Source organism: Callionymus lyra, chromosome 10, assembly GCF_982586985.1.
Source record: "Callionymus lyra chromosome 10, fCalLyr1.hap1.1, whole genome shotgun sequence".
Classification (NCBI taxonomy): Eukaryota; Metazoa; Chordata; class Actinopteri; order Syngnathiformes; family Callionymidae; genus Callionymus; species Callionymus lyra.
In genome coordinates, this window is record NC_141827.1 from 20733396 (window position 1) to 20752967 (window position 19572).

At 35.8% G+C, this 19572-nt stretch overlaps 2 protein-coding genes across 3 annotated transcripts; both read right to left on the reverse strand.

The window, feature by feature from the left end:
• Window positions 1–100: 100 nt before the first annotated feature.
• tmem183a (transmembrane protein 183A) lies at window positions 101–16798 on the reverse strand. Its single transcript, XM_087800297.1, has 9 exons — window positions 16673–16798; window positions 4100–4217; window positions 3618–3707; window positions 3337–3480; window positions 2658–2808; window positions 2359–2539; window positions 2098–2178; window positions 1867–2019; window positions 101–1084 (listed from the first exon to the last, which is right to left on the reverse strand). Exons 1-9 carry the CDS (start codon window positions 16688–16690, stop codon window positions 890–892), a joined length of 1131 nt encoding a protein of 376 aa, XP_087656423.1. The 5' UTR covers window positions 16691–16798; the 3' UTR covers window positions 101–889.
• On the reverse strand, window positions 9397–16666 carry LOC148070923 (uncharacterized). 2 transcript variants are annotated; one of them, XM_087800296.1, is made up of 3 exons: window positions 9820–16666; window positions 9624–9760; window positions 9397–9541 (listed from the first exon to the last, which is right to left on the reverse strand). In XM_087800296.1, exon 1 carries the CDS (start codon window positions 13298–13300, stop codon window positions 11561–11563), a length of 1740 nt encoding a protein of 579 aa, XP_087656422.1. In that variant the 5' UTR covers window positions 13301–16666; the 3' UTR covers window positions 9397–9541; window positions 9624–9760; window positions 9820–11560. The 2 variants fall into 2 exon arrangements, with proteins under 2 accessions (XP_087656422.1, XP_087656420.1); XM_087800294.1 differs by having other exon boundaries at window positions 9624–16666.
• Window positions 16799–19572: the final 2774 nt, after the last annotated feature.

Below are 19572 nucleotides of genomic sequence, written 5' to 3' on the forward strand. Positions count from 1 at the left end.
ATCTCTATTTATATAGCGCCTTTCTAGACCAGGGTCACAAAGCGCTTTGACAGCCATTCACACAACTTTTTTTGCATTTGACACACAACTGGAGAGTAGATAGTTTTTTTTAAATGGCAGGTTCAGTGTTTATTTTAACCCAATGATCCACGACAAGACAAACAAAACATTCAACTGCTGCTCACTCAAGATAAGTCGATACCATCTTAAGTCTGGAGGGCAAGTTTTTTGCACAATTTTACCCCTTTTTTTTTTTTAAAGGATGTGATGCCAATAGCTGCTTCAAGATACAAATTAAAAAAAAATAACACTTTGAACATAGTTGTGATCAAGTTTCCAACAGCAAAATGAAAAACATTTTACTCTTTGGCTCATAATGATAATAGGTCAAATTAGGTGGTGAAAAAAATACAATAGATTAGAAATTAAAATGATATATACAGGTTTCTTACTAAAATGTAGTCTAGAATGATCAAATTCAATTTCTGAAGAAATGAAGGCGAAATCAATCATACCTCAGTCACCTTATGTGCAGCAGTGATAAGTTTATCAGGAGAGGTCAGGGAGGCGTCGATGAAACTGAAAGTTAAACACCGACGGCTGTACTGCTGTGAGATTCTTACAAATAGACGGTTTCTGCCTCACGTGTCCTTTTTTGATCAGCTTACTTCTCACACACTTCTTAAATGAACAAATATAAAACCCACAAGAGTGCAAAAAATTAAGCCTCTCTTCTGTTTGGTTCTCTACACACCGCTTCAGAAATCCCCAACTTATAATTTAAAAAGTACTACTTAATGTTGAACAAAAGCACATCACCAGTGCTCACGAATGACGCGGAACAATCCGATCTTGTTGTTGTGTGATCATGAAGCTGTGCCATGACGGGTCAAACGGTGTAGCCATGAGAAGAGAAGGGGTACTCGGGATGCCACCAGTCTATGAGTTTCACACTGTGAACTGGATCTAGAACCACCTGCGTCCCGCTCTGGTCCGCCTTCTTCTTGCCTCTTTGAATGGGAGAGTCCTGGAACAACAGACGGACTCGATGGTGCCGCATGTCGGTGCTCACGTTGATGTTGAACTAGGAACGAAGCAGATTCTTAACATCTGAGCATTAAACAGTTAGCCTAACACACAGAGCCGTTTCTCAACTTAAACAATCTTTTGTAGTAGATACTTATAACTAAGTTTTAAAACCAATTAGAAATCTGTATTCCAAAGACTGAAAGTAACAGGAGGAAGTTCTATGTGGAGTGATTTGAGACGTTCCAGGAAAGATGCTGGATTAGGTAGGTAAAAAAAACAAAAAACTTTATTGATCCCTCAGGAGGTCTCCGTCAGGAAGTTGTTTACAGTTTGAATAACCAGCATCTTAATAGCACCTCCATGAAAATGGAATTGTTGATCCTGTACTGAAACTTTGTATGGTTCAGTATTTAGAACCAAGAATCTTTTTCAAGCTCACAGTTGTTGCTAGGATTTAAACCTATTACACGATCATGTTTTAAGGAAAAAATTTAAATCAAATGATGGTCTTAACTTTCAAGACTCATGCCAAACGATTTGTGACTACATGAGTATTATACTTGGGTATAAGGAGTATCTACCAGAGTCAAGTTGGTTAAAATGATTCACCGTTTTACATTAGCATCATCTGCTCGGAAAGCATAAATAGGTCAAACTTCTACTTTAGATTTTACATTATTTAGAGACAAAAATGTATGATAAGTTCAAACCTACATATCTTAAACATTGTTCAAGTCTTATAAACACTAGTACAATGCATTATTGAAATCTTCACAGAGTCAATGGGGTCGTTGCATCACAACTGTGGTATTTCTAAATGCTAAAAAAAAGTCTTACCAGGGTGAGGGTCATGCCCATGACAACAGGAGTAAATATGAAGTTGAGTGTGTTGATTTGAAGGGCGTAGCAGTCGGACTCTGGGTTGGTGTGGACGTCTTCATATTTTTTGGGCGTACACAAAGACTTGGCACTTCTATTTTTACTGGGACCCTGCAAAAAAAAGGCAGAAGTAAATTATTTTCAATTAAATGATCTACAATGGTTTGGATGTTTGGTAATAATCTTTACCTGCTTCACAAACTTGAAGTTAAACTCCCACAACTCTTCAGGTCTACTCGCTGAAACCTTTTGGACAGAGACCAATAAACACTGTGGAGACAGAAATACATTTAATTTAGTCTCAAAGGCTGCAACACAACACACATTTAAACTGAATAACTTTCTCTTAAAATCAAGATAAATTGACTACTCAAATCCAAATTGTTTGAAGTCTCAACTTAAGTCCTAATTTTAATGCTCAAATTACCTTAAAGAAGTGTGTTAAAGTACCTTGGAGTTGCTCAAAAATGTTGGTGTTGAATCTGGTAGAGCAGGAATTTGAGCAACACGGAGTCTGAAGGGCTCATACAGATAAAAGAGGGAGCGGATAACATGAGCCCGCAGACGGCTCATCACTTCTATGGAGTCAGGCTGCAGGCGGTATGGCAGCAACGTATCACTCTTGTAGTGTCTTTAGTTGAAGAAAAGAGAGCAAAAAAAAATATTTCAATGAGATCCACACAAACCTAAAAACTGGAATCACTACAAGCATAGTTGTTAACCGTAAACAAAATAAACAACCAAATTACCTCCTGTAGAGCCTTGTCCAAAAAGCGGCGGTGCACGTAACCATCCATGCACTCTTACAGATAAGAGAAAACCTGCACACATCTTCTGGTCGGATGTAGGAAGAGAGCACGAGCCAAATATCCACTGGAAACTGGAGTCCATCGCTGCTCTCTGCTAGGACAACATTATTAATCATACAACAATCAGACAACATAATCTTACGGAAAGATTAACCAAATTAATTTGCAATAAATGATTTAACTTGTTAAAGGCATGACCAAAATAAAAAAAAATGTAATCGTAGTATCGTTATGACTCATATATTTTATGTCTAAAAGGAATTCACAAGAACTAGGTTCATAAAATAAAAGTCAAGCCCATAAAAACACCAGTAATAACCTTATTCATGCATATAAAATAATACCTTTATTCATTAAAACTATAAGTGGATATAAATAAATAATTTTCTCATTTGTATTTTTATGAACCCATTTATCAGTCATTCAGTATTAAGGGAAAGGTATTTTCCCTCTGCGCATTTGTCATTCCTCTTAAACTAATCCAGATATGTTTAAAATAATTAGTCGGTGGAATTTTAAAGTAGAATAGTTAAATACCAAATAATTGAGCGCTGTCCTTATTTGTAGAAGAAAGAAAAAAAGAATTCAGTGTATTTACAGGGAACCGGTAAATTCATACCCTTTCTCCGCTTGTTTTTCTTCTTGTGAAAGACAGGTGTTCCATTTTCCTCATCCTCTTCTTCGCTGTGATCATCTTCACCATCCAAAGAGAGGACTTCTTCCACAGCTCCCAGTGATGCTTCCAAGCCACAGAGCAATTTCACTTGAACAAAAAAAAAGAAGAAAAAAGAGTTAAATAATAATAGCAAAAAACAACAACACAAAAAAAAGACAAAGAAACGCCTCTCCATCTTAACCAAGTCAGATGATTAGCATGATTTATTAATGAACTTTATGTACCTTCTTTTTCAACAGCATTTGCGACAGCCTTTTTAACCCTTCCACTCTTCACTATGGCTGGATCTGCATCAGCATAATCAGCGACTGTCACTGTAGAAAGAAAATATAGGTATTATTAATAACACAAATAACATTTATAATACAAGTAGGCATGAGAATGATGAATCAAATGAAAGAAACAGCAAAGACGAATTCTAGGAAACAACGTTGACTGGACTCTTGAATGGCTACAGTAAGTAATAAACGAAAGTTAACGTCAGGAGTTTGAGTTTCCATTTACCGTGAAGTCATTCAAAGTTAATCTGATATGCAACTTTGTGTTGATTTACCATCAAGTTAGTAACAAGTCAACGATACAATATTTAAGTAATTTAAATATTTCCGATACCTTAATTCAAACAGAAACTTAAAACCGGATTCAAACGCGTTTTTAAAACAACAATGGCAGTGGCTAGCATGTTAGCATGTTAGCATGTATCTACCTGATCCTGCACAATCGTCCCCGGCCCTAAATTTCAGCCGTTTTCTGTTTCCTTTCTTGGGCATGTCGACAGTGACGTTCTGTGGACTCCTACCAAGGCCGCTGGTCCTGCCATGACGCTATGGCAAGCAGAGGTAGAGAAAAAGAAAGAGAAATGAAAGAGAATTTGTCAATTGCTCCGCCAGGATCTTCAGCCATCATGGAATGACGTAATAGTCGACGTATCGCGAGATTATAAGTGCGGTGACGCCATCGTGTTGCAACTTTTTTTTTTTAACGACGCCTCAAAAAATATCTATTAAAAATGACAATATTTATCCCTTTAAGTTCCTTTTAGCTCCAGCCATTTCCTCATATTTTAGCAGGAAAGCGAAAGAATGACTGCGTGGGCGAGCAGTTTTTAAAGCCTGTGCCACCATAGAACACCGGCCACTGGTATAGATTGAATTGAATCGGTCTAGAAAGTAAACTGTGGTGGCAGCAGGGGTGGACAGGCTTTCTTCACGTGTGGAAATATCCACCAACTAGCCAGGTTACCCTGGTCTGTGTGTCCAGAATGTCTTCGGTAGCACCAGAGGTCCATTTAAGAGAAATGATCGAGGAGGCAACCACATTCAAACAGAAGGCCAGGAGCAGGAACTAGATTGTATCAGTTTATTGTGACTCCAGAACACTTTGACAAGAAACCACCTTAGCGCTCAGACTCAGGGAGAGTCAGGTTCCTGGGGGGATCCATCGCCCACTTCGCTAGCTGCCTCTGATGCAGGCATGCCACGAATCTTTTCGGCTTGAAGAAAAAAAACAAAACAAAGAAGAGCCTTTTTATTGTCATAGTCAAATGATAACAAATATTAATTCATGAACTTTAAATACCTTCTTTCTGAAGAGCATATTTTTGAGGCTTTTTGATCTTTCGCTTTGTTCGTTTCTTGGGATCTGCATTTGCGTAATCATTGATTTTGCCTGTAGCAAGAAACATGTAGGTCCTTCAAACTTGAGTAGGCATGAAAGTGTTGAATTATATGGAACATTGGTTAAAAAAAAGTTTAAAAAAAGCGAAGAACAAATCGAAGCAACAATGTTGATTGAGCTCTTATATGTCATTGTATCAATTAAACTTAACCAAAGGTATACATTTAGTTTCACAGATGAAATGAGTATTAAATAGTTACTCTGACATAAAAGTTGTGTGGATTAACAATCACGTTGGTAAAAAGACAACAAAACATGTTAAAGTTAAAATGTTTTAAACGCAGCATGTATTTACATTTTTTTGACAACTGGTCCCCAGAATCATGTTTCTTCCGTTTTCTCCGTTCACTGCGCCTGAGAGTGGGTTTTTGCTACAGGAAGCAGTGGTACAGAAAAAGAAAGAGAAATTAAAAACACATTATTACTATGAATATTATAATATATATGAGGTGGCGACTTAAGTAAAGTTGGCTCGATATTGACAGATTCGATCTTTGCGCTCTAATACCTCTTTATACGAGTTATTAAAAATAACAAAGCCCGATGTATTTTGATCACGGTTACACTAGCTATGTACTACACCCTCATTTTTGAAGAACAAATGTGTTGATCGCACGTAAACAGCAAAAATAGCGTGAAAGAGCCTCTGCAGGCGCGACATCAGATGAGGGGCCGTCTACAAATTACTTACACTGACAAAAATGTAGTGTTGAAAAATATTGTCTGATTTTGACCAGCAGACTTTCTTTCAATTACAACTCTGATGGTCACCATATTCATGTCACTTATGAAGTACCTTCATATCAAGTTACTACACTCATTAGTTTTTCAAATTTTCCTCTAAATTGTTTTAAATCACTATTTTCATGCAATATTTCACATATATTTTGTAATAGCTTTGTAATTACAATTGTGATGGTCACCAAATTCATGTCACTTATGGAGTACCTTCATATCAAGTTACTACACCCATTATTTTTTTTAATTTCTTCTTTAAATTTTCAAAATCACTATTTTTGTGCAATATTTCACATACATTTTGTAATAGCTTTGTAATTACCACTCTGATGGTCACCAAATTCATGTCAATTATGAAGTACCTTCATGTCAAGTTACTACATTCATTAGTTTTTTTTAATTTCTTCTTGAAATTTTCAAAATCACCATTTCTGTGCAATATTTCACATACATTTTGTAATAGCTTTGTAATTACAACTCTGATGGTCACCAAATTCATGTCACTTATGAATTACCTTCATATCAAGTTACTACACTCATTCGTTTTTAAAATGTTCCTCTAAATACTTTTAAATCACTATTTTCATGCAATATTTCACATATATTTTGTAATAGCTTTGTAATTAAAATTATGATGGTCACCAAATTCATGTCACTTATGGAGTACCTTCATATCAAGTTACTACACTCATTCGTTTTTCAAATTTCTTCTTGAAATTTTCAAAATCACTATTTTTGTGCAATATTTCTCATAAATTTTGTAATAGCCTTGTAATTACAACTCTGATGGTCACCAAATTCTTGTCACTTTTGAAGTACCTTCATATCAAGTTACTACACTCATTAGTTTTTCAAATGTTCCTCTAAATACTTTTAAATCACTATTTTCATGCAATATTTCACATATATTTTGTAATAGCTTTGTAATTACAATTGTGATGGTCACCAAATTCATATCACTTTTGAAGTACCTTCATATCTAGTTACTACACTCATTAGTTTTTCAAATTTTCCTCTAAATTCTTTTAAATCACTATTTTTGTGCAATATTTCACATACATTTTGTAATAGCTTTGTAATTACAACTCTGATGGTCACCAAATTCATGTCACTTATGAAGTACCTTCATATCAAGTTACTACTCACATTAGTTTTTTTAATTTCTTCTTGAAATAATAAATATGACCATTTCTGTGCAATATTTCACATACATTTTTTAATAGCTTTGTAATTAAAATTCTAATGGTCACCAAATTCATGTCACTTATGTAGTACCTTCATATCAAGTTACTACACCCATTAGTTTTTTTAATTTCTGCTTGAAATTTTCAAAATCACTATTTTTGTGCAATGTTTCACATACATTTTGTAATAGCTTTGTAATTACAACTCTGATGGTCACCAAATTCATGTCACTTATGGAGTACCTTCATATCAAGTTACTACACCCATTCGTTTTTTTAATTTCTTCTTGAAATTTTCAAAATCACTATTTCTGTGCAATATTTCACATACATTTTGTAATAGCTTTATAATTACAATTGCGATGGCCATCAAATTCATGTCACTTATGGAGTACCTTCATATCAAGTTACTACACCCATTAGTTTTTTTAATTTCTTCTTGAAATTTTCAAAATCACCTTTTTTGTGCAATTTTTCACATACATTTTGTAATAGCTTTGTATTTACAATTATGATGGTCACCAAATTCATGTCACTTATGAAGTACCTTCATATCAAGTTACTACACTCATTCGTTTTTTTTGCTTTTTATTTAATAAAATATTGAACCCTGTTTATTTTCTATGTTCAGTCGATAAAACAAGTCATTCATTTTTTGTGATGTAGTTCAACTACGGCAGGACTCACTGAAAGGGTCAATGACATGACTGTTTGCTACTCCAGCACATAACCATGTTCCCACATTATACATAATAACTAAGACAAAGATGGTTTGAACATACAAAGGCTAGTTGGTCATCTTGTTTTTATACATATTGCAACAACAACCTTGTTATAACAATGATCAACAACATTATACTAAATACAAATAGTAATGGCTAATGTAATGCTTTTTTTCACTCAATAAGTGTATATAACATATTTTTTAAATCAAACATTATACACAACACATTGCTATATACAAATGTGAACAATAAAAGTACATTCAAAAAGTATTAAACATTCATCATGGAAATTAACTTGAACTTCACATTCAAATTCTAACTGCAACATAGCACACAGTGCCAAGGGTGGTTTTTTGCTGGAATCTGTGTTGTAGCCATTCCTAGGCATTGGATGTGGAACCACCGAACACATTTTCCGCACTGAATCTGCAAGGAAAACATTTTTAATATATACCAAGAGGTAAGAATTTACTTGTTATAATAAAAATGTAATTTACTAATTGTATTTCCCTAACCTTTGGAACAATCTTCCTCTCTCTTTGCGCTTGATGGATCTCCTTCAAGAAACATCTTAAAACATTTTTATTTGTTCAGACTTTTCCTTCATTTTCTGGAACTCCTGTTGTGTTCTCAGTTTTATCTTGACCTTTAAAATATATACTTTATTGAATATTGTTTTGATTGTTTAAGCGCTTTGTGACCCTGGTCTGGAAAAGCGCTATATAAATATAAATTACGTACTTACTTACTTTCATGATATAACATCATGGTGTGACTGTTTTCCATTTCACATTAATTAAGATATATAATATATACTAAAATTAATTCATATTTACTTGACTTTAAGGATTTGCTGTGCCATACTTCTCCTCATGCTGTTCACAGACATTTTCGAATAATTGATTGTAATGTTATTAGGAAAATTTGGCAGTTCTTCTACCACCTGTCTTGCCATCTTTATTCATTGAAATGCAAATGTTAGTATCAATTCATTTATTTATGAATTGCAGAAACCAAGTTGAATTTCTCAAAAATGTCTTACTTCCATCACAAAGATGCCGCAACTAGTGCTGTCTTTTTGGTAGGAGTGTGGGACTTCTGAGGGCTCCCACTGGATATCCACACAATCTTCCTTTCCATATCTGTGTCTTCTCATTTTGAAAAACTGTCTGTAGAACACAGAAACAAGTAAAAATGTAATGGACACAGTCCTATTTAATCATTTTAAAACATATCTGCTATCACAATGTTAATTACCCAAATTTGCGATGCTTCCAAGTCATCTGAAGACTGGAGAGGATCCACAACAAAAATCTTTTTTTTGAGGATATGAAGATACTGTGATTTTTTTTTTTTTAAACAAATGAGAGAAACGATAAAAGAACATTTTACTAACCTAAAAACTAAAATCACGATCAAAGTGTATACTAGATAATGTTCCACTACATTGTTGACATTGACAAAGCCGATGGCTCCATCATAGTCATTAAAGTTCACCTATAGTCAAAAACACAAAATAACTTTTCTAAAAAGACATGTGTGTATATGTATATATATATTATATATATACATCTGCTATTACAATGTTAATTACCCTAATTTGAAGCATATATATGTATATATAAATATATATATATATATATATATATATATATATGTGTGTGTATCTATATTTACTGTTAATTAATAAAGATATATTTACCCTTTTCATCCCTTGTCTTGCCATCTCTTCTCGTGCAGGATTTTGCCAAGGGTGTAATGGTTCAACTGGAACAGCTGGTGAGCTTTCATGTTGAGGATCACCCTAATGTAACATTCAATAGTCTGTCGAATGAGATTGTATGAAAGATGAATTTAATTATAAATATATTTTTTCATAAAATAAACGGCTGACATCAAAACTTACTTCCCCAAAAACAAGCTCATCAGGCCTCAAACTGAAGAACTCTGGGTGATGTAATGTGAGCTTTTCCTTTTGGCCGATGACGGCGACAACGACCTCACTTTGTCTGCAGCTCCATAGATAGTCAACCTGAATGAAATCTGTTTCACAATCAGTATCTTTACGACATACCATTTAAAGAATTAACTTGAAAACGTACTTCTTCTTCGACTGTGTTGGGGGACCATGCTCCTGTCCACATAACCTTTGTCTTTGAAAGTTGGTTCGTTGACATTCCTACTTTTTTGGATTTTTTTGGACATTGTTTGCCCGGCATTTTCCTTGAAATGTTCCTTTGGTTCCGGTACTGGTACTCCGGTTTTGGAACACCGTGAAACTTAGATTTGGTCTGCAGCACAGACGATATTCTTCTCTTGGACCACATTTCCTCTGATCCTGCCTTATCTTTAGTTCCGACAGTGTTTAATGGCTCCTCAGGCAGTTGATGGGCCATTACGTGCTCCCTGTACCTCCCCTGGAGTGAGCTGAACATAGTCCTAACAAACTGGGCAGGCCGGATTCTCCTCTGTCTTTTTAGGATGATGTTTTTTGAAATCCCAAACCATCTTTCCACGTGGCAGTTTGTGTCTCTTGTTGGACACGTTGGAGCAGGTTTGTTGTTGTTTGTGGTTACCCGTTTTGTTTTAACCAATAGAAGCCCACTCCAGAGGGGGAACATGCCCAGGTAACTGCCCATCAGGACATCAACGATTTTCCGACAGTAATATTTGTTTTGTTTTTTTGTGTGGTCCTCCACATCGCCGTTTTCTATTTCGGTCTGTACTTCTTCAAGAATTTTTTTTTAAATGGTGGGTGAAGGGAGACCTTCCAAAGATTGTCTGGGCATCTGGATTTTCATCTTCTCTTTCTGCATCGAGATGTGCGTCTGACACCATATCCATTGCCCCAATGTCCGTAATGAAAATCTTGAGTCTCTCCACACTTGCATGCACTTGACTAGTGCAAGTTGTGGCCATTGAAGCCCAACACAGTGGCCTAAATATTTCTATTGCAGTCTCTAATTCAGTGCAATTCTGCAACCTGGCAAAACAAAACACAAAAAAATCCTTCAACCCCGTCTTTAGTGTGCTTTCCCACTGCCAGGGAAAAAAGCTTTGATCACGTGAGCTGAGCACAGGTGCAGGATGGTCCACAGCTGTACCTCCTTCCGGGTTTTGTTTTTCTGTCAGATTTGAAATGACGAGTCCAGGTATTCTTGGATGCTCATCTTGTTGAAGGCCAGAAGGACACTTCTGCATCATTGCCCAACTGTAGTCAGTCTCCAACTGATTGACTCTGATGTGTGTCCTCTGATATAATTGCCTTAAAAACTGCATCAGCCAGAATGTGATCGGTGGAATTGAATGCTCATTTGTAAGCATTTCACATATTGGTAAAGGAGGAATACTCTGGCCACCACCAGGAAGAGTCAAAGCATAATAGAAAACCCTTTTTTTTTTGATCGGGTATTTTGCATGTCACTCCACCAGTGGCATCCAAATAAAGTACTACTTTTTTTTTCTGTTGTAGATGCTGTTGAATGATGTGGAGGCCCATTTCAGTGTACATGTGGATGCCGAATGGATTCACCTGAAAATGTTGTACTAACCAGGTGTGTTTTTGAATTTGAAATCGCATTCTCTGATTATTTTTTGTGTCAGGTACATCTCCAAGATCATGTCATCATGAAGTCTTCTTGCGCTTCTGGATTCGGACGCAATAACCTTGAGAACATTCCTACTAAGGCACCTGGTTATGTTCCCAGCGATCAGTTCTCCTGGTGGTATATTTTTAATTCTCCTGTAATAGTAATTGCTTATTCCTTTGCGGAGGGCTTTTGCGATGTTTCCTCTTCTTATTCCAGTTGTTCCTTATTTTCCCTTTTTGTGTAACGTTTAATTTTACAGGCATGTCTGACTTGGGCTTTTGATTGAGTTTAAATAAATAAATGTATTAATCGTCAAATATGGAGACCTGATTTTCCGACTCTTTTTCTTTTTTATGTGATGACTTTTAAATGCCAATGTGCAGCTTTGGTTTTTCTTCCTAAATAACCTGTAGAGGATGCTGGTCCAAGGTTTCTTGAGCTTGCTTGAAGCAGAGTTGGGCAGAATTTTTTTCCACATCTTTGGTTTGATCACTATTGTGAATATTTTTGCCATTTGGGGCATCTTTCTGTATTTTTCCTTCTTTGGAGACCTTTCCTCACCCTCTACCTCTTGAGCAGTCCGATTATATTCCTCATTGTTATTCATAACAATAAGCTGTGCTTTCTTATCCCATTCTTCAATAGTACTGTATTCTATCACCTCCTCTTCGTCTTCTTCTTGTACTTCCTGTTCTTCATCTTCTTCGTGTGCTACTAGTTCTTCATCTTCTTCGTGTACTTCTTGTTCTTCGTCTTTTTCATTTACTTCTTGTTCTTCATCTTCTTCGTGTACTTCTTGTTCTTCGTCTTTTTCGTTTACTTCTTGTTCTTCGTCTTCTTCGTGTACTTCTTGTTCTTCGTCTTTTTCGTTTACTTCTTGTTCTTCGTCTTTTTCGTTTACTTCTTGTTCTTCGTCTTTTTCGTTTACTTCTTGTTCTTCATCTTCTTCGTTTACTTCTTGTTCTTCGTCTTTTTCGTTTACTTCTTGTTCTTTGTCTTTTTCGTTTACTTCTTGTTCTTCGTCTTTTTCATTTACTTCTTGTTCTTTATCTTCTTCGTGTACTTCTTGTTCTTCGTCTTTTTCGTTTACTTCTTGTTCTTCGTCTTCTTCGTGTACTTCTTGTTCTTCATCTTCTTCGTGTACTTCTTGTTCTTCGTCTTTTTCATTTACTTCTTGTTCTTCGTCTTTTTCGTTTACTTCTTGTTCTTCGTCTTTTTCGTTTACTTCTTGTTCTTCGTCTTCTTCGTGTACTTCTTGTTCTTCGTCTTTTTCGTTTACTTCTTGTTCTTCGTCTTTTTCGTTTACTTCTTGTTCTTCGTCTTTTTCGTTTACTTCTTGTTCTTCGTCTTTTTCGTTTACTTCTTGTTCTTCATCTTCTTCGTTTACTTCTTGTTCTTCGTCTTTTTCGTTTACTTCTTGTTCTTCGTCTTTTTCGTTTACTTCTTGTTCTTCATCTTCTTCGTGTACTTCTTGTTCTTCGTCTTTTTCATTTACTTCTTGTTCTTCATCTTCTTCGTGTACTTCTTGTTCTTCGTCTTTTTCATTTACTTCTTGTTCTTCGTCTTCTTCGTGTACTTCTTGTTCTTCGTCTTTTTCGTTTACTTCTTGTTCTTCGTCTTCTTCGTGTACTTCTTGTTCTTCGTCTTTGTCTTTTCTTTCTTCTTTTGTCTGGCTGATGTTACAAATTTTGATAGTTTTGTCTTCAAGCTGTTCAACATTATGAAAAGCAGGTATGAGAACATTAGTTTCCACTGTCAGCTTTCTTATATCTCTTCTATTTTCTGTCCAAATCACCCATAGCCAATGCCGATTCTTTGGAGAATGTGTCCCAAATAATGTTAATGAAAGTTCAGTCCAAACTTGTGACGAGTGCCGTGTATTTTTTTTCAAAAAATTACAATTTTTGATGGCTCTGACCACAACCTCGATGCCACCTGCCAATTTCCAAAGGTCCTTCCGGTGTAGTCGTTTTCCTTTTTGAACAATTCCCATGGCTTTTTCAACCTTGTTGCACAAAAAACATTCAAATTAAGGAAATATAAAAAATATATATTACAATTTAAAAAAAAAAAAAAAGTATTTATATATATATATAGCCAACTTTATTCAATTTGATTTAAGTAAAGGGCTGTAAATACAATCATTGTAGCTTTCAATTTCATGATTAGGATGGTTAACCTCATATACCTACAGCAGTTTAACACTGAAAGAGTTCAATATTATTTGTATCATTACTTTTTAATTTTAAAACTTAGAAAATCAACAACATTTTACATGCAGCCTATTCAGTTTTGTTCAAAGAGGTAAAATATTACTTACCAGTTATCATTTGCCGAAGGTTGTTTGTTTTAGCACGTTATCATATAAGTGAAATGTAAATGCCGTTGTTTTGATTTCGTCCTCCTAGAGTCCAGTGGTGGGCGTGTCGCACGTGAGTAGTTAAATGGCAGTGGGAATTTGCAGATTTGAAATAGCGCAAATAACGCACTGTGACTGATTGATTGATACACCTTTGTTTATTTGGGTAGTCATAGAAGTTGAAAATGATAATAAAAAAAATGCGAAAACATATTAACACAGAGGGAGTACAAAAATGCAATATAACAAGTGAAAAAACAATAAACACTTTACCGTATTTTCCGCTCTATTAGACGCACCGGATTATAAAGCGCACCTTCAATGAATGGCCTATTTTAGAAGTGTTTTCATAAATAGGTTGCACCTGATTATAAGGTGCATAGAATAAAAGATACAGTCAAACATTTGACTGCGGTTGCGTTATGCATCCACTAGATAAATCTGTGCTTAAGGGAATGTCAACAAAACAGTTAGATAAAGTCAAATTTAATTGAGCGTTCGGACAACTCCATTCACTCTTCGTAATGATGTTCAAATTATGTTAAAAAGGCTTGAGACTGGTGTTTTGAGCAGACAGTGAAATTGAGCGTGTGTATGACAGCAAGAGTGCGCATGTATGTTGCACGCACGTGTATGACTGGTTAGCGCGCAGCATAGTGATTTTGAGTGTACAACAACCAAGACACACTCGCTCAAACCGGTGGCATTAATATCACGCCATAGATTCCGCCATGACTGACGTAAATCCCACCCCCGGGGGGTAGTGAATATGTACTGTAACAGTGATCAAAATACACAGGGCTTTTGAGGTTATCTGCCTCTGATTAGTGTTTCATTTTCAAAATAACTGTACATTTTCACCACTCTGTTTATCTAACTGAAACCAGTTGTCCAAGATGGGGTTGTAAAAAAAGAAAATATAAGGTAAGGTAAGGTACTTTATTGATCCCTCAGGATGTCTCCTTCGGGAAATTGTTTTTTACCAATACCCAGCAATTTTTCATAAACAATAAAAAATAATACATAAAAAATAAAATAATAAGAAGAACATAAAGAGGAAGAACAAGATGACACAATCTAAGTCTAAAGATAAAGATAAAGAACATAGGTCAAAGAAAAACAACAAAGACAAAAGATACAAAGACTAACATAGAACAGAACATCCAGATACTTTCTCTCCACTCCTGCCCCCAAACTCAGAATTGTACAATTTAATAGCCCGAGGGATGGATGAGTCCCTGAGTCTATTTGTTTTGCACCTGGGTAGGAGCATTCGTGCACTCATTCTACTTCTCTGCTCACTGATGACAGTGTTCAGAGGATGACTGTCATCTTCCATGATGGACAGTAGTTTGTTCAATGATCTCCTCTCAGCAACTGTCACCAGTGAGTCCAGCTTCATGCCAACCACAGAACCAGCCCTCCTGATCAACCTGTCCAACCTGTCAACCTGTCCAACCTGTTAAGCGTGAGAGGCTCACTTCACTGTTAACCCTCTACAAAAACCTCCTCAACCTCTCAAAAAATAGGCTGTTTGAGACTGTGTAGGCGCATTTAAAAAATGTTTATGACATTTGGGGGGATACTCACAATCCCCCAGCTGAGTGCCTGTATATTGGAGTGCGCTCCAGCGGATCAGAGGGTTGCTTCTCTACGGCTTAGGCTGAATGGAGGTATAACTAGTATCATCTGACTTGAGGCGGTATGTTGTGGACACCTGGGTGAAGAGAGGGGCAGAACTATCAACCGATCACAATCTGGTTGTGAGCTGGCTCCGATGGCAGGAGAAGCCTCTGGACTGACCAGGTAAACCCAACATGTAGTGCTGGTGAACTGGGAACGTCTAGAGGACAAAGCTGTCAGAGGAGTTTTCAGCTCACGGATCCGAGAACTTTTGCCGACATCCCTTTGGAGGTTGGGAACATCAAACATCAGTGGTCGGTGTTCAAAGCCGCCATGGCTGAAGCTTCAGATGAAAGCTGTGGTCTGAAGGTCCTCTGTGCCTCAAAGGGCGGAACCCAAGGACATCTTGGTGGACACCTGTCTTGCCGGACTCCAGAAGCAGTTGCAAAGTACCGCCTGGCTAATGGCTGCTGCTTCCGCTTCTGGTGTCCAAGATGTTTACATTAAGGATGTAATGTTGCTGACTTCAACTGAGGACGTTGTTGGACGTTGAAAAGAGTACTTTGAGGAACTTCTCAACCCATCAAACCATCACAATTGTAATTACAAAGCTATTACAAAATATATGTGAAATATTGCGTGAAAATAGTGATTTAAACGAATTTAGAGGAAAGTTTGAAAAACTAATGAGTCTAGTAACTTGATGTGACATGACTTTTGTGACCATCAGAGTTGTAATTGAAAGAAAGTCTGCTGGTTAAAATCAGACACTATTTTTCAACACTACATTTTTGTAAGTGTAAGTAATTTGTAGACGGTCCCTCATCTGATGTCGCGCCTGCAGAGGCTCTTTCACGCTATGTTTGCTGTTTACGTGCGATCAACACATGTGTTCTTCAAAAATGAGGGTGTAGTACATAGCTAGTGTAACCGTGATCAAAATACATCGGGCTTTGTTATTTTTAATAACTCGTATAAAGAGGTATTAGAGCGCAAAGATCGAATCTGTCAATATCGAGCCAACTTTACTTAAGTTCAATACAGCAGGTGACTGTGATTTGAAAAAGGTAAGATTTGTAATTCAACACCTTAGCGTTCCCGAGTTATTAACGCGCAAAGATCGAAGCCAACTTAAGTGAGGTGGCGTCGGTCTTAAACAATCTATTAAAATATTTATCCGTTTGATAAGTCCGACGTCACTTCAGGGTCCAAACAACGCAGCAGGCGCCATATAAGCGTAATTTAAGTTAATAATGTCAGAGCCAGTAAATATTGTACTTTCGATTTCTTGAAAAACGAAACCATGAAACCAGGAACCTTTTTTTCATTTCCTCATTTCTTTTCTTTTCCTGATTCACTTTCTGATGTTTTTTTGTAACTTACCTCATCATCTTTGTCCATATCCTCCTCTTGTCTTTATCTTTCGCAGGAAAGCTTTAACTTAACTTGAGTGAGCGATTCAAATACTTGTCTTAACTCCGCAGACTTGAGGGATATTACCTTGTTCCAAGGCTGTAACCAATCACTGCCTTAGACTGATGTTCGACCCGCCCACTTCATTTACATACGGACAACAATTATGAAGGTACTTCATAAGTGACATGAATTTGGTGACCATCAGAGTTGTAATTACAAAAATATTACAAAATGTATGTGAAATATTGCACAGAAATGGTCATATTTATAATTTCAAGAAGAAATTAAAAAAACTAATGGGTGTAGTAACTTGATATGAAGGTAATTCATAAGTGACATGAATTTGGTGACCATCAGCGTTGTATTTACAAAGCTGTTACAAAATGTATGTGAAATATTGCACAAAAATAGCGATTTTTAAAATTTTAATAAAAAAAATAAAAAAAATAATGAGTGTAGTAACTTGATATGAAGGTACTACATAAGTGACATGAATTTGGTGACCATCAGAGTTGTAATTACAAAGCTATTACAAAATGTATGTGAAATATTGCACAAAAAAGGTGATTTTGAAAAATTCAAGAAGAAATTAAAAAAACTAATGGGTGTAGTAACTTGATATGAAGGTACTAAATAAGTGACATACATTTGGTGATCATCAGAGTTGTAATTACAGACCTATTACAAAATGTATGTGAAATATTGCACAGAAATGGTGATTTTGAAAATTTCAAGTAGAAATTAAAAAAACTAATGTGTGTAGTAACTTGATATGAAGGTACTTCATAAGTGACATACATTTGGTGACCATCAGAGTTGTAATTACAAAGCTATTACAAAATGTATGTGAAATATTGCACAGAAAAGGTGATTTTGAAAAATTCAAGAAGAAATTAAAAAATCTAATGAGTGTAGTAACTTGATATGAAGGTACTTCATAAGTGACATGCATTTGGTGACCATCAGAGTTGTAATTACAAAGCTATTACAAAATGTATGTGAAATATTCGACAGAAATGGTCATATTTAAAATTTCAAGAAGAAATTAAAAAAACTAATGGGTGTAGTAACTTGATATGAAGGTACTACATAAGTGACATGAATTTGGTGACCATCACAATTGTAATTATAAAGCTATTATAAAATATATGTGAAATATTGCGTGAAAATAGTGATTTAAACGAATTTAGAGGAAAATTTGAAAAACTAATGAGTCTAGTAACTTGATATGAAGGTTCTTCATAAGTGACATGACTTTTGTGACCATCAGAGTTGTAATTGAAAGAAAGTCTGCTGGTTAAAATCAGACACTATTTTTCAACACTACATTTTTGTCAGTGTAAGTAATTTGTAGACGGTCCCTCATCTGATGTCGCGCCTGCAGAGGCTCTTTCACGCTATTTTTGCTGTTTACGTGCGATCAACACATTTGTTCTTCAAAAATGAGGGTGTAGTACATAGCTAGTGTAACCGTGATCAAAATACATCGGGCTTTGTTATTTTTAATAACTCGTATAAAGAGGTATTAGAGCGCAAAGATCGAATCTGTCAATATCGAGCCAACTTTACTTAAGTTCAATACAGCAGGTGACTGTGATTTGAAAAAGGTAAGATTTGTAATTCAACACCTTAGCGTTCCCGAGTTATTAACGCGCAAAGATCGAAGCCAACTTAAGTGAGGTGGCGTCGGTCTTAAACAATCTATTAAAATATTTATCCGTTTGATAAGTCCGACGTCACTTCAGGGTCCAAACAACGCAGCAGGCGCCATATAAGCGTAATTTAAGTTAATAATGTCAGAGCCAGTAAATATTGTACTTTCGATTTCTTGAAAAACTAAACCATGAAACCAGGAACCTTTTTTTAATTTCCTCATTTCTTTTCTTTTCCTGATTCACTTTCTGATGTTTTTTTGTAACTTACCTCATCATCTTTGTCCATATCCTCCTCTTGTCTTTATCTTTCGCAGGAAAGCTTTAACTTAACTTGAGTGAGCGATTCAAATACTTGTCTTAACTCCGCAGACTTGAGGGATATTACCTTGTTCCAAGGCTGTAACCAATCACTGCCTTAGACTGATGTTCGACCCGCCCACTTCATTTACATACGGACAACAAAATGACAAAATGTCAAAATGTATAATTACCTAAATAAATAGAACACAAAACGTATGAATGTATAAATAAATGTCACAATGTACGAATGACAAAACGTATTTATACATAAAAAGCTCCATTATTTTGATAAGAAATTTATTTATTTTGACATATTGATATTTATCCAAACATTTATTAATACAATAATATATTTTGTTAAGTATTAATACATTTTGTTACGTATTAATACATTTATACATAAGTCATTTATCCTCCTTCATATTATGCACAGAGAGTACACGTTACCCAAGTTATTATCTTATGTAGCGAGATATGTGCTTCACGGTAACAGTAATGGACTGGGACAGGCCGACCCCTTTCTACGTCATCAATTGTTCCTGCTGACTGAATGCTACGTCAGATCAAAATATATGTAAAAAAACAAAAAACATAACAACAGTTAAACTAGTGCAAAATGATAAACAGAAATAGTTTTACAAATTTTATTTAACATATACAATAAGATTTGTGTGAACATTAACATAAATAAGGCTCACAGGTGTCAAAACACAACTGTAAACATGAATGTGTAAGAATGTTAGTGTTTCAAAGAGCTTTAAGAACCTTCTTCTGTCTTTGTTTCAAAAAGCTTTAAGAACCTTCCCTTTCCTCATGATACCTTTGCTCTTCTTTTGGACTCCTACTCGAGGATATCCAAAAAGTTGCAGGGCCGGGGGCTCCTGATGCACTGGGTCGTGGGGACTATAAACT